At 45.5% G+C, this 13,331-nt stretch overlaps 1 protein-coding gene across 1 annotated transcript in view; it reads left to right on the plus strand.

The window, feature by feature from the left end:
* The first annotated feature begins 6,830 nt into the window (after window positions 1-6,830).
* LOC138644451 (unconventional myosin-X-like) overlaps window positions 6,831-13,331 on the plus strand; it is an 84,886-nt gene continuing 78,385 nt past the window's right edge. Inside the window, exon 1 of the mRNA XM_069732837.1 lies at window positions 6,831-7,242. Coding sequence (XP_069588938.1) covers window positions 7,222-7,242 — 21 coding nt within the window. The 5' untranslated portion in view covers window positions 6,831-7,221. The remainder of the gene's footprint in view (window positions 7,243-13,331) is intronic.

Raw genomic sequence — 13,331 nt, forward strand, 5'->3', positions numbered from 1 at the left:
ATGAGACACTGTGGGGGGATCTGTGGATAGTGCGCTGTTATGGGGGATCTGTAGATGAGACACTGTTGGGGGATCTGTGGATAGTGCGCTGTTATGGGGGGTCTGTAGATGAGACACTGTTGGGGGGATCTGTGGATAGTGTGCTGTTATGGGGGATCTGTAGATGAGACACTTGGGGGATCTGTGGATAGTGCGCTGTTATGGGGGATCTGTAGATGAGACACTGTGGGGGGATCTGTGGATAGTGCGCTGTTATGGGGGATCTGTAGATGAGACACTGTTGGGGGGATCTGTGGATAGTTCGCTGTTATGGGGGATCTGTAGATGAGACACTGTGGGGGGATCTGTGGATAGTGTGCTGTTATGGGGGATCTGTAGATGAGACAGTATTAGTGGGATCTGTGCATGACACTCTAGTATGGGGGATCTGTGGGTGATAATTTATAGAGCTGTTGTAATATGGTCGCCTCGGCCACAACGTGACTGTGGCGGGATGATTCTGGCAGATGTCAGATGGCGGCGCCTTGGTTATTTCTTGGTTAGTGAGTAATGGATGGCAGCCCGCTGTCTGTGGCTGGGGGTCCTCCTGGGGGGATTGCTAATAGTTCTCTGCTACAAGTCTGAGATGCATTAGTCAGATGGAGCGAGGTCCTATGTATTCGGGGGGTGACAGGATAACAAGAGGGGCAGGTGCAGCTGAGACTGAACCACAAGAAGCTTTCAGCTACTATCATTTCATTAGCAGCTACATTAACCCCTCCATCCCCAGTGGCATCATTTCCTTCCCTTATATGAGTGCAGCACAGAATCCTCGCTGACGTACAGGGTCTATGGGGCTTCTGTACATTGTGGCAGGTGTAGAACATGGCGGCATTGAACATTTGGTGGTGCGGCACACAATGGATGCAGTATTATGGCCATGATGAGCCCTGTGCGCAGCGAAGACGGGTATAAATGGTTAATTACAAGGCATTGCAGTATATCATTAGACAGATAATGGTGGGCTGCAGACCTAGGACCACCGGGCATCACAACTCCCTGTAATGCAGGTCTATTTACAAGAGGGCACTGATGATACAAGAGGATCAGCACAGTTGGGATTTCCTGTTTTCCCCTCATGCAGTGGTCTTCAATTTGTGTTTTTTGCAAAACTATAACTCCCATCATGCACCGATGAACTACTGGTGCTGCCGCCATCACACTCTCTTCGACCTGCCCCCGACTCCATGCATTTGTTATGTTATACAGTAGAAACCCTGACTGCTGGATAAGACGCATATGTGTGATAATGGAGCCACATAAGCCTGCACATGAGCTGTGTACACAAAACGGGAGGAGGTTATGCTTCATTTTTTTGCTTGAAGATAGGGAACAATTAGAAAGTAGGGGCAAATGTGGACATAGACTGGAATTATTGATAAATAAAAAAGATTGTCAGGATAAGAGCAGGCCTTGTGTTTCCATTTCTTAATATTTTTCCGATCTTCTCTTGTCCTCAGTAGGACATACTCAATTACATCCAGAGGCTGGTGACCACACAGACTTAAAGCTGAGAGTTTGATCCCATTGCTTCCAGCCTAGAAGATCTTCTGTAGATCCTGTAGAGTGAACACTAATACATTTAAAGGGGGTTTACCCATCCCCTTTAAAAAGGACCGGTCACTTGCTATAAGTATGTAGTATATATATGATCAGGTGTGATTGCCACTCTTCTCCTGAATCTAGCGATGCTTTTCTTTTGTTCCTGCGCCTCTCCGTTCCTGAAATTTAGCATATTCCAGTTTTATTAGGCAACTGGGCGTGAACATTGACTCTATATATGGGCGTGTTCATGATTATCCTGCCCACTTGGCTAACAAAGCTAGATTTACATACAGGAAAGAAGGGGTCATAGCTCAGAACCAGAGTGGTGTAGGAAAAAAAGAAAAACGACGCCGGATTCAGGAGAACAGCGACATTTATACCAGGTTAAAAAAAATGTACATATCTATGACAGGGGACAGATCCTCTAACCTTTGTAACCCTTGTTCTTGAGATAGGTGCAGGTCCTAGAGGTCATATACCAATTTTTGATATGATTATAACTTTTTTGATTTACATTTACATTTTTTTTTACATTATAAGTAAAAGTTAATTAGAGGATGATTTATCATATTATTATTATTATTATTATTATTATTACTATCAATAATAATAATAATTCAAGATTAAACTTTATTTATATGACAATTTAAATACAAAATAAAATACTAATATCAATTATTATTAATTAATAACAACAATCCACTTTCTAATATACTTTGTTTTAATGCTACAACGTATTCTAGGTCTCTGCTTGCTGTCAGTGAATTCTTGTTAGGCCTCATTTCCACTTGCGAGAAAAACAGACGAGTGCAGTCCGATAAAAAAATCGGATTGCACTCGGACCAATGTTATTCAATAGGTGACATTCCATTTGCAATTTTTTTTTTCTCAACCGAAATCGGACTGAGAAAAAAATCGCAGCATGCTGCGAGTCTCGGACGAGTCTCGCCAATGCAAGTCAATGGGTGCGAGAAAAAAAACGCATGAAATACGGACCATCCGTTTTTTACGGATACCTTACCATTCTGTGGCATAGAACACTGTAAATGGTCCTGTAAATGACTGTATAAAAATAGTTGCAGAGAAAAAAAAACCGGATTGCATATGGATGTCATACGGATGCCAAATGGATGGTGCGATTAAAAAAATCGCATTGAACTCGCATGACAAACGCATACTTTTCATCCCTTTTTTTCGGTCCAGATTACGGACCGTTTTTTCCTTCTCAAGTGGAAAAGAGGCCTAAGCCGAGCACTCGCACAGACCTAATACTTTTAATAGCCGAGGGTTTCCATGACTGTATCCAGTGTAGACAATCCAAACAGTTTGTTCTTCAGGTTGATACAATTTTTTTGGGGAGCAATGATACATTGTAGCAAAGATCCAACCTCATCTACAGAAGATATTGGGGGCTGGGAGTCACTAATGCTCATTTATTTAATATTTTCTTTTAGCCGGTAGCCAAAAAAAGCCAAAATTGGCCATAATGGTTGAGCTCGTTGTGGTGCGCACATACATACAGCTGTGGATGTGAACTTGAGCTGCAAGGGTTAATGAGCTGTCACTCACAATGATGAGCCCAGTGGTCCTCCTTGTGATTAATACTGAGATAAAGTGGCACCAGCCCTAGCTCAGCGGGCACATCTGCCATCCTGGGGTCCCCATAGCTGATCAGAGGGCGATAATAACCATAGCAGATGACACTAATCTAATTTCTCATTCTCACTTGCAGATCATGCGCGTCCCCTCCCCCCATGACCTTGGTGTTGTCCCCTGCGGTTTGGTGACATCATCTGCGACTCTGACTCAGGTAATTCCATATCTCAGATCAAGGTAAAAAAAAAAAAATCATTAAAATCAGGATGAGTTGTCAGAGGGATGACCGGGGAGAACATCAGAGGCCCCAGCAGTTGTGTCCGTGGTCAACCACACAATGAGCCCCCATAGAAGGTATTCTCCAAGGAGGGGGCGGTGGGCGAGGTCGCCCCCCAAGGCCGGCTGTTCTCCAGATGAAGGAGTAGTCAGAGGCTTCGTCTTTGCTGCTATTGATTGTTCGGACTCATCTAAAAAATGTTCTTATTAGTCGTGACCACCCGGGTACAGGCGGAGGACCCCCATGTCATTTTTCATTATGGACACTAATGATAATTGGACCTTGTCATGGACGGGGACAGACATCTCTATCCCACAGTGCAGATGTCCGCCTGAAGCTGGACACAATCCTTGGTCTGAAGGGCAAGAATAACCCCTCACCCCCCCCCCCCCCCCAAAAAAAAAAAAAAAAAAGAAAAAATCAGTTTTAAGTAAAAGAAACTTTTGCTGTTTATAAGATCTCTGTTTGCTGCAGACCAGGGTTTGCTACAATTGTATCTGCTCTGGACAATCAACAACTCCAGATTGTTTGATTTTACTCTAACTGATACATTGTAACAAACTCTTCTTAGGGCAGGACCAATATTGGTTCCCCTGGGGTCAGGTTTATTTATTTCCAAAACAGCTACATTTTGCTTCATTTGTAGAAAAATTGCAGCAAAAGACGCGAATAAACCCGAATGCGTAAAACTGTCTACCAGTTTATTACAATGTATCAGTCTAGACTCCAGGATTGGATACGCTAGAAACAAGTGTGACGTATCCTCAGCTGTGAGAATTCTTAGGGTATGTGCACATGATGCGGAATTTGCTGCGGATCCGCAGCCAGCAGTTCCCCATGTGTTTACAGTACAATGTAAACGTATGGGAAATAAAAAACGCTGTGCACATGCTGCGGGAAAAAACACGTGGAAACGCCGCGGTTTACACTCCATAGCATGTCACTTCTTTGTGCGGATTCCGCTGCGGGTTTACAACTGCCCTTATGGAAAACCGCAGTTGTAAATCCGCAGTGGAAACCGCGATAAATCTGCGGTAAATCCGCAATAAATCCGCAGCGGTTTTCCACTTCGGATTTATCAAATCTGCGGGAATCCGCTGCGAAAAAATCCGCAGTGGACCCAGACATCGTGGGCACATAGCCTTAGTTCTCTGCAGGTTTTCAGCCTCCGGGTGTAAACAGGAATATTCACATCCACTGACAGCAAGCAGAGATCTGGAAACGGGGAAGTAAGTTACAAAGTGTACTGGAAAGTTCCACATCATTCCATTGTACATCGATCAATCTGTATTTGTATAAAACTGGGAAAACCTGCTTTCTAAATGCTTCTATTCATAAATCTAGAACTCCTGAAGTACAGGACACTGAGATCTCTTCCTGTCCAGCTGGGAGTAGTAGTGACTCTGCACTGGCACTCAGAGATGATACTTAAAGGGGTTTTCCTAAAATTGATAATGCCATTGAAACTCAACTCCATCGGGACCCTAATTCTAGTGTGGCCCCCAGTGATCAGACACTTATTGACGATCCTGCCGGCAAATGATGAATTGTAGGAAAACTTCAATAGTCCAGGATCACATCACATATTTGATGTGTATTTTGTGCACTTAACATCTGCAGTGTTTTACAGCAACAAGAAGAAGAAATTTTACTTAATCTCTTCCCTGTGTTACATTTTTTTTGAGTAGAACCCGCATAACATTTTTTTTTTAAAAATCCGCAGCATGTCCATTCTTTGTGCAGAATCAGCTCCAAAGCCGACGTTAGGGTATGGGGCACAAGACGTCTTGATTAGGCTCCTCGAAAATGTGCTAAAACATTTTGAAAAAAAGAATAAATGTACAGCAATGTAAAAACAACCTGTTGTGCATATTTTCATTGTAAGACGCGGACTCTTATTAAGAATGCTATAAAAAATGCTGGTGTCAAAAACATTGCAAAAGACGTCAGGAAAAACATCACTTGATGTGTCTTTCTATAGCAAAAATTATTATGCGGGAACGTCGGCATCTAAAAGACGTCATGTACACATACGCTTAGGCTATGCTCACACGCTGCATTTTTGCTGCTTTTTTTTCTGCAGGCAAAGCCTACTCTGTTTGCAGTAAAGAAGCAAGTTTTGTTGTGATATTATTGCTGCATTTTTGCTGTCTCTTGTCCATGTTGATAAAGTTTAGTGCACCCCCCCTTCAAAAAAAGCCTGATTTAACTTCCTTAGGTTTTTGCTGCAGAAACGCAGCAAAACCGATACCTGCGTTTTTTTCACTTGCCCATTGTTTTCTATGGGCGCAAATATGCTGAAAGAAGTGACATGCTGCAGTTTGTAAAAAAAGCAGCACTTTTCCAAATCATTCGGGAACGTGACCAATGTGCGTGCATGAGATTTCTGAAAGCTCATAGACTTTGCTGGTACTGTGAAACGCAGCTTAAAATTTGCATAAAAAAGCAGCAAAAACCCATAGCCTCAGGCCTCGTTTCAACAATGAGCTTTTGGTGAGTTTTTTTTTTACGCTGCTTATTTTTGAAAAAATGCAAATAACCTATTTTGCTTAGTGGGTGCAAAAAAGGTGCAGAAAATCTGCAACATCAAAAACTCACAAAAAGCTCATCGTGGGGACGTAGCCTTAGGCTGCGCTCACTCGTTGCATCGGCGGTGCGCATTTTTCCTGTGATTGGGGCATAAACGTAAATCTCGGCTGCAGCGGGTGAAAATTGCTGATCATTTTCTGGGACAGCATTAGGCTATGTGCACACGTTGCAGATTTGACTGTGGAATTTTCTGTGCAGATTCTGCATTTCTTGGCAGAAAACGCAGGTCAGAATCTGCACCTTTTTTTTGGTGTGTGCACACATTGCAGATTTTTGTGCGGATTTCTTCCCTTTTTTACGCCTGCAGATTTCTATTATGGAGTGGATGCAGAAACGCAGCAGATCTGCAAAAAGAATTGACATGCTCCTTTTTTGAATCTGCTGCGTTTTCTGTGCAGATTTTTCTGCACCATCAGCATAGCATTTTTTTTTGCCATTGATTTACATTGTACTGTAAATCACTTGCGGATCTGCAGCGTTTCTGCGTGGAAAAAAAAGCTGCAGATCTGCAGGAAAGCTGCAACGTGTGCACATACCCTTATATGTAAATGAAACATTGCAGCAGCCTTCCCTACGTAAAGCCGCTAAAAGTCATGAAACCGCGGCTATGCTGCATCTGTGGATTTTCGCACACAATGCGAGCCCCAGCGAGTCTTTGTGACTATGGGGAAAGACGCAGCAGCAGCGCAGGAGGGGTCTGCTCGCAGGCCTGGCCTCTATAGGAGGAGCTGTCTGGGAGCAGCTGAGTTCAGTTAAAGCCTTGGTCAATGCAGGATCACAGGGAGATGTGAGTGCGTCTTGGAGGATCTTCCATTGAAGGCTATGCTGCTCCTGCACACAGAGGTGGGGTGCAGGTCCGGCTTCTGCTGCTTATGCCCCCAATTAACCCCTCTAATTGAGAACAAAGGGCACCGGTGGAGCTGGGACTCCGATTTGCCCGCACCGTCCCTTTGTATTGGAATATCAGGAGTTGAATACTAACCTAGCCTAACCCTACGGGCACCGGCACATGGACTGTGGCCACTAACCAGATCTTACCCACCCGTATCCTACATCCCATCAAGTGCTGGTGATAATTTGGAAGCAATTTTTTATATTGACCCTTGAAATATTGACGCTTCTTTTTGGATTTCGTGAAACCTGGATTATAGCAAATCTGCAGAACTCGTAAGAAAATGGATGAGTATTTCATGGAGGTAAGTGCGGGACACAACGTAAGTTCTCCAGGCGATGGGACGTCTGCGGTTTCCATAAAGTAGTCAATTGTCTCCATTCACACTGCTTTTGTGGATTTAATGATCCGGGATTTTGGAGTTAATTCCTAAAACGCTCCAATTTTGGGCATTTGTGTCCACGCGCTGGAAAAATTAAAAAATTTGCAATCAGCAGAAATCGGAGGTGGTGGTAAATTTGCTTGGTGGTAGTTACGTGAGGTGGGTGGGTGTCCTGGGAGCGAGGTGATGGGGTACCACCACACCCATCATCCTTACAGGGCACTGTAGAGGTCACGTCCACTAGTTCGTGAGCTGCATTGCAGGACTCCGTTATCTACATCACCTCTCGTCACCACTGAGGGTTACGGAATAAGTCATATTGAGAAAGTGTGAGCGTGACCAGCGCATCCTGACTGCCCAACACTGCGCTTACATCACTACCTGGAGGTGTGCAATACTGACGGGGAAGATGCCCACGGAGGATGTAAAGGGGAACTCTGAGAAATGGGCAATGTCAGACAGTAATTTTTGTGGGCTACTTTAACACTGTTAAATGACTTGTAATAGTGTGATGTCACCAGGGGGCCAATGAGTCAGCCAAGTGAGGAGACCACATGGCCACTTTTATGGTATTTGACTCACGTCATAAATTCAGTGACTTAGGATGTGTCATATGATGCAAAAGTGGTGGCAAATCAATGGGTCGTGATGGCACAACTGGTCATGTGATTTTGGCCCTAAATCTTGACCCTTGTGTCACTTAATTCTTTTCTATCTTTGGAAAGTTTCCTTACATTAAATCAACATTTCTACCTTTTTTTGTAGATCTCCATAAAATGTGTTTTGCACTATTTGTGTAACTTTAAACCTTGAGATGAGCAAAAAGTTTCACAGCCGCCACATCTGAAGACCGGAGTCCTGCAAACCTCCTCCTACCTGCTGGCATCTCCGGAGCCTCTTCTGATTAGTTGGCATAATGTCGTCATTGAGGCACGCATGATGGTGCACCAGGCCTACTAATCGGGAGAGGTGCCAGGGATGCCGGCAGCTAGGAGGAGGTTGGCAGGGCTTTGGGCTGGCGCCCATAGACCCCCAACATGGCCACTGTCCTGAAAATCCTCTTAACTCTTCTCTGTCTTTCATTCATTCAACGTCCTATGGGATGAAAATCATTTCACCCAACTGGAGAGCGAGGAGCCATGAAGTGGGGTTCTAGATCTTCAAGACGTGTCTGATCACTAGTGGCCCAATATTCGATAAGACCACCAGACTGTGTCATAGCACCAACCTCCGCCTTCTGTAAGAAATGAGATCAAAGTGTTCAAATTCACCATTTTCCACCATGGTGATGACTTTAGCCTACTAATGAGACATCTCGCGTGATCCGGTGACATCGCCTCCATCTTGGCGATGTCACTGCTCCCATTTCTGGGTTTTTTTTGGCTCACAGGTGAAACTTTATCATTGTGTAATCCTGCATTTGTCACATTGAAGACCAGATGATCTACATGGGTTAAAACATTGACATCGGGAAGGGGCAGTCCCTTCGAGGAAAGGACTATATTAGGTGGCACCATGGCCTACAAGGCATGAAGGTGAAACCGCCTTGGCACAAAGGATGAGCCTCCTCTTCTGCAGTGCAGTGATGGGGCTTCATCTCCAGTCCTCTCCGCCTGTGTTCGCCTGTCAGTAGAGAAGGCTTTGTTCTCTCGTCATGCCTGGTTGTCCTTCATTGTTCCCCCTTCTGTTGGTCTTTATTCCCTTTTTCTTTTTTTTTACCTGGATGTTCAGTCCTGAACGTGGCCACTTTGGTCATTTTGCAGAGCTGCTGTCTGACTGTGCAGAGAATTAATTAAATCTGGCTCCTCGCATGTCTCCGCCATTCATCTCTGGTCTAGATGAGCGATAACCGCTGTCATATTGTTCCCCGGCTAAAAGTTTAAGTATTTGATTCATTTATTTCTTTAAACCTTGAAAAATAAACAAAGAACCCCGATATGGCCGGTGGAAATAATTACATCGCTTTCTATGGTCCGGAGAAATGTCGCGCTGACTAATGGGTTTTATGTGTTGGGTTTTCATTTAGATGATGGGTGAACCTGTAATTGTGTGTGAGATGATAATGAAAATGATGTAATGTGTGAGCCTGTAGGCAGCAGGCACTTTGTGTGCCGCCATATGGTGCCACTATACAACACCACATGGAGATGTTCTCACTTAGATGCTATAAAACATGACTTTTTTTTTTTTTAACGTTTGATTCTGTATGAAATTAGGGACATGTGGAGATACAGTATGGTCCGATATAATTTTTTTTTATGGCTGCCATATTGAAGACATTAATATTGATGACCTATCTTTCTGCTTTTATAGTGTCTGATTTCTGGAAACACTTCCAACCACTTGATTTGAATTGAGAGAGAACTTGCACTACCGTTCATGGCCACTAAGCCATGTATGGTGCTGTGAGCCATGACCCCCTTCAATCAACTGATTGGGTTAATGGTAGTTTCCAATATCCTAACCAATCTCCAATTCACATCAATAGGAAAGTTGCACAAACTCTTTGGGGATAACAAAATTTTTTTTTAGGCAGCCTGACCCTTGGGAGTTGTCCAGCTTTTATTTTTATCACATCCTCAAAAGTTATGACATCATCTGTAAGCATTTTAGTTCCTGGAGTGTATTCCTCCTAACTACCACTAGGGGTCATTGTTTTGAAGTCTATTATCATACGGCAGAACGTGGGCCAGCTCGTATATTGCCTGGGGGAGTGCAGTATCCCACAGGAATTGGGGGTCACTGACTGCAGTGTCAAAGCCTCTCCTGCTGTACAAATAGTGTCGTCAATGTATCGTTCATCTGCGGCTTCGGAATATCGAAAATTCTTATGGTGAGATGATTGTATAATTTAAAATACCTTTATCCCAAGGCCCTGGAGATATTGGGAGTAATGATTTCATGCAGGGTTTGATTAGAAGGACCATTCAGGATTTTTTTCGAAGCTTTAAGTCCCCCAAAAAGTCCCATTGTCCCAGCAAGATCTGTCAGTTTTGGTTATTTGATGGAGCACATTAGCTTTAGACTGTTGCCTGATCCCGGGTCTGGCACCAGGGATGTGACTATAAGGGAGCGTAGAGGTTGAATTTGCACCTGGTCACTGATGCCCATTGGGCACCCTGGCCCCTCAGCCCCTATTGCTCTAGATGACCTCCTATTTGGATTAGCGGGATGTTATCAAGTTTGATATCAGGATCCAGAAGCTTTGCATTGGGGGGTCGCACTGGCACTTGTAAGTTTGCCAATTAACCTGGCGGTGAGAAGTCGGTCGAATTACTCCAGGCGCTCACAGGGTTAATAGAGTGTCGCTTCATAAGAAGTTTATAGTCCCCGATTTAGCAAGTAATAATGACACAGATCTGGTCAGAAGAGAAGCGAATTCCATCCCCCGGGGCAATGAAGGGATTACAGTGAGCCGTGTGGATTGCATGTATTATTACGGCGGCCATTCCTTCTGCTGTTTCAGTCCCGGCTGATATTTCTGGTAGTCATTAGGTAATGCCGGTCGTGGATTACACCAACCTGGTCTGGAGCAAATATGCTGCCACGTTCCTGGGGCGACCAGAGTCACAGGGGGAGCAAAAAACCTGCCGGTCGTCACTCGTCTCCTCCAGAGCCTCCAATTATCTCTCGTGGGAAACATAGGGTTAAATTCACACAGGTACGGACTGGGGCTGAAATTCAGTCCTGGCATTTGAAATCACACAGGTCCATGGTGTCCCCGTCCCCAAGCACCAGACGGGATATATTACTAATATTACCCTGGATGGAGGAAAGAAAGATTTACTACAAGACCAATATACCATTGATACCCGCGGCTGCTGGGGTGAGTGACGGAGTCAGCGACTTTGTGCTCCATCACAACTCTTAAGAGTATGGGGGTCTTGAGAACACTGATTCTGCAAACAATGTAGCAGACGAGGCAGCCCATGACCAGACCGGCCCTTCTGGCATTTGCCAGATGGCCAGTCCGGCCCTGAATTCACACTAACATAAGAAGCGGCGTACAGGAGAAGTGAAGCGGATTTTAGCATATTTGTTTCCACGTGTTGGTAAAGATTTCCACACAGTAATTCTCCAGTGGTGCGGATTTTTATGCCAATTGTGGCTTTTCTAAGAATTTTTCCTATTTGCATTTGCTTTGGCGGTGGAGTTGACATTGCGATAAAATCTAAGATATTACGGATTGTGCTAGAGAGATGCAAAATTAAAAATCCGGAATTCAAAATAATTGATGTTTTGCATAATGATTGCATAATTGGCACAATCTGGTGCGATTTTGACCACTACACATGGGCGCTGCCATAGACCGGCGTGTGCCACTGCCACATCATAGGCCGAAGTAACGCAGGTGATGGGGGCACGCTAGGTGACGGGTAAGGTGCAAAAAAATTACAGCTGGTTCCAACTTTTTGTGACTTCCTTATCACAGTTTCAGTTCTCTGTGGATCACAATGAGACTCCAAACACCTTGCGGACTTACACTAAGGCCTCAATGAGGCTAAAATACTAATGCAGCCATAATACAGACGCTAAGGATATATTATAGCGGGCACAGCATCAGAGACAAGTGATCTGTATAACATGGAGTCCAGTTCTGTTCTTATGTAATTGCATTAAAAAGCCCTCTGCCCCTGCGGCTGGGATGCCGCGCCGCCCTCTGCCCCTGGGATGCCGCGCCACCCTCCTCTGCCCCTGCGGCTGGGATGCCGTGCCACCCTCCTCTGCCCCTGCGGCTGGGATGCCGTGCCGACCTCTGCCCCTACGGCTGTGATGCCGCGCCGCCCTCCTCTGCCCCTATGCCTGTGGTGCCGCGCCACCCTCTGCCCCTGTGGCTGGAATATCCCTCTATGGAAGAAATGCTTTGGCTCTAGATATAAATAAATGCTGTGATAATGGACCCAGGCGTCTCGACCATTGTTGGACTTACAAAAGTAGGATGTGAGAAGCCCGGCAGTGCAGCGAGGGGCCGGTGACAGGAGATCTGCTTGTTACATAGTTACATTTCCTAGCACAAAGTGCAGAAGTGAATCTGCTCTACAGACAACTGGAGCGCCCTACTAGGGCAGCGGGGTACTCGGTACCGAGGTCAGTCTTAAAGGGAATGTCCCTGTGGCTGCGACCTGGTCCATGGCCCTGGGCGTCCAATTAAAGGAAAAGGTCTTTAAGGGGATTTGTAATGTTTATGTTCGTGACGCTATCTGTGGTGTTCGGTCAGTAGGGACCGACACTGCTTAAAGGGGTCCTCTGGGGTGATGTTGTTGCAGCAAGACGGTAACGCTTCCCAAAGGTGAAGCGGAGGTGGTAGTAGTAGTCCTCAGTCCAGGGTAGCTGTGGTCTGGCCGGCTTGGAGGCAATAAGAGATCCCTTTACCAGGTGAGGTCCGTCAGGCTTTCCTGCTAGGCATTTTGAGCCTGTTTATAGGATCTCTTAGATGACCCGGCTCTTAGGGTTACTGCTTCACCTCAGACTTGTTACAGGCATTTGACATATAGTGCTTTGCCCTCCGGTTCTGTCACGCATCCTGGAGAACAACACGACCTCGGGCTCCCGGTACCCAGCTTCTGCGCTCTGACTCTGAGGGTGTCCTTCCACTGTTCCCCCTCCTGAGCCCTTTCCTCCTCTATGCTTCTTTCCTTTAAGCTCCTCCACAATTCAACTCTCCTTCTGCTTCTCTTTACAGGGGTAGCAGCTCCCTCATGGCTGCTCGGCCCCTAGGTCTGCTCCAAACATCCGTCAGCTAGTGGAGACCAACTGTCTCCCTCCACTGTCTCTCTGACTCCCTGAGACTGACTGGCTCCTCCTCCAGACCAGGATACATAAAGTTTAAGGGAGCTCCCCTGAATCCAGGTCCTGAGCTCCCCCTCCTGGCCTAGGTTCAGATTTGGTGAATGTAAGTGCCTTACCTGATAGGATCCCCCTTGCCGCCAAGCGTGACATCACCTTCCCTAAAGGTAAGGCAACATCACTGCAGCAACCGGTTACCTGGGGGTGCTGCACAACCCCAATAC

The sequence above is a fragment of the Ranitomeya imitator genome, chromosome 7 (assembly GCF_032444005.1).
Source record: "Ranitomeya imitator isolate aRanImi1 chromosome 7, aRanImi1.pri, whole genome shotgun sequence".
Lineage (NCBI taxonomy): Eukaryota > Metazoa > Chordata > Amphibia > Anura > Dendrobatidae > Ranitomeya > Ranitomeya imitator.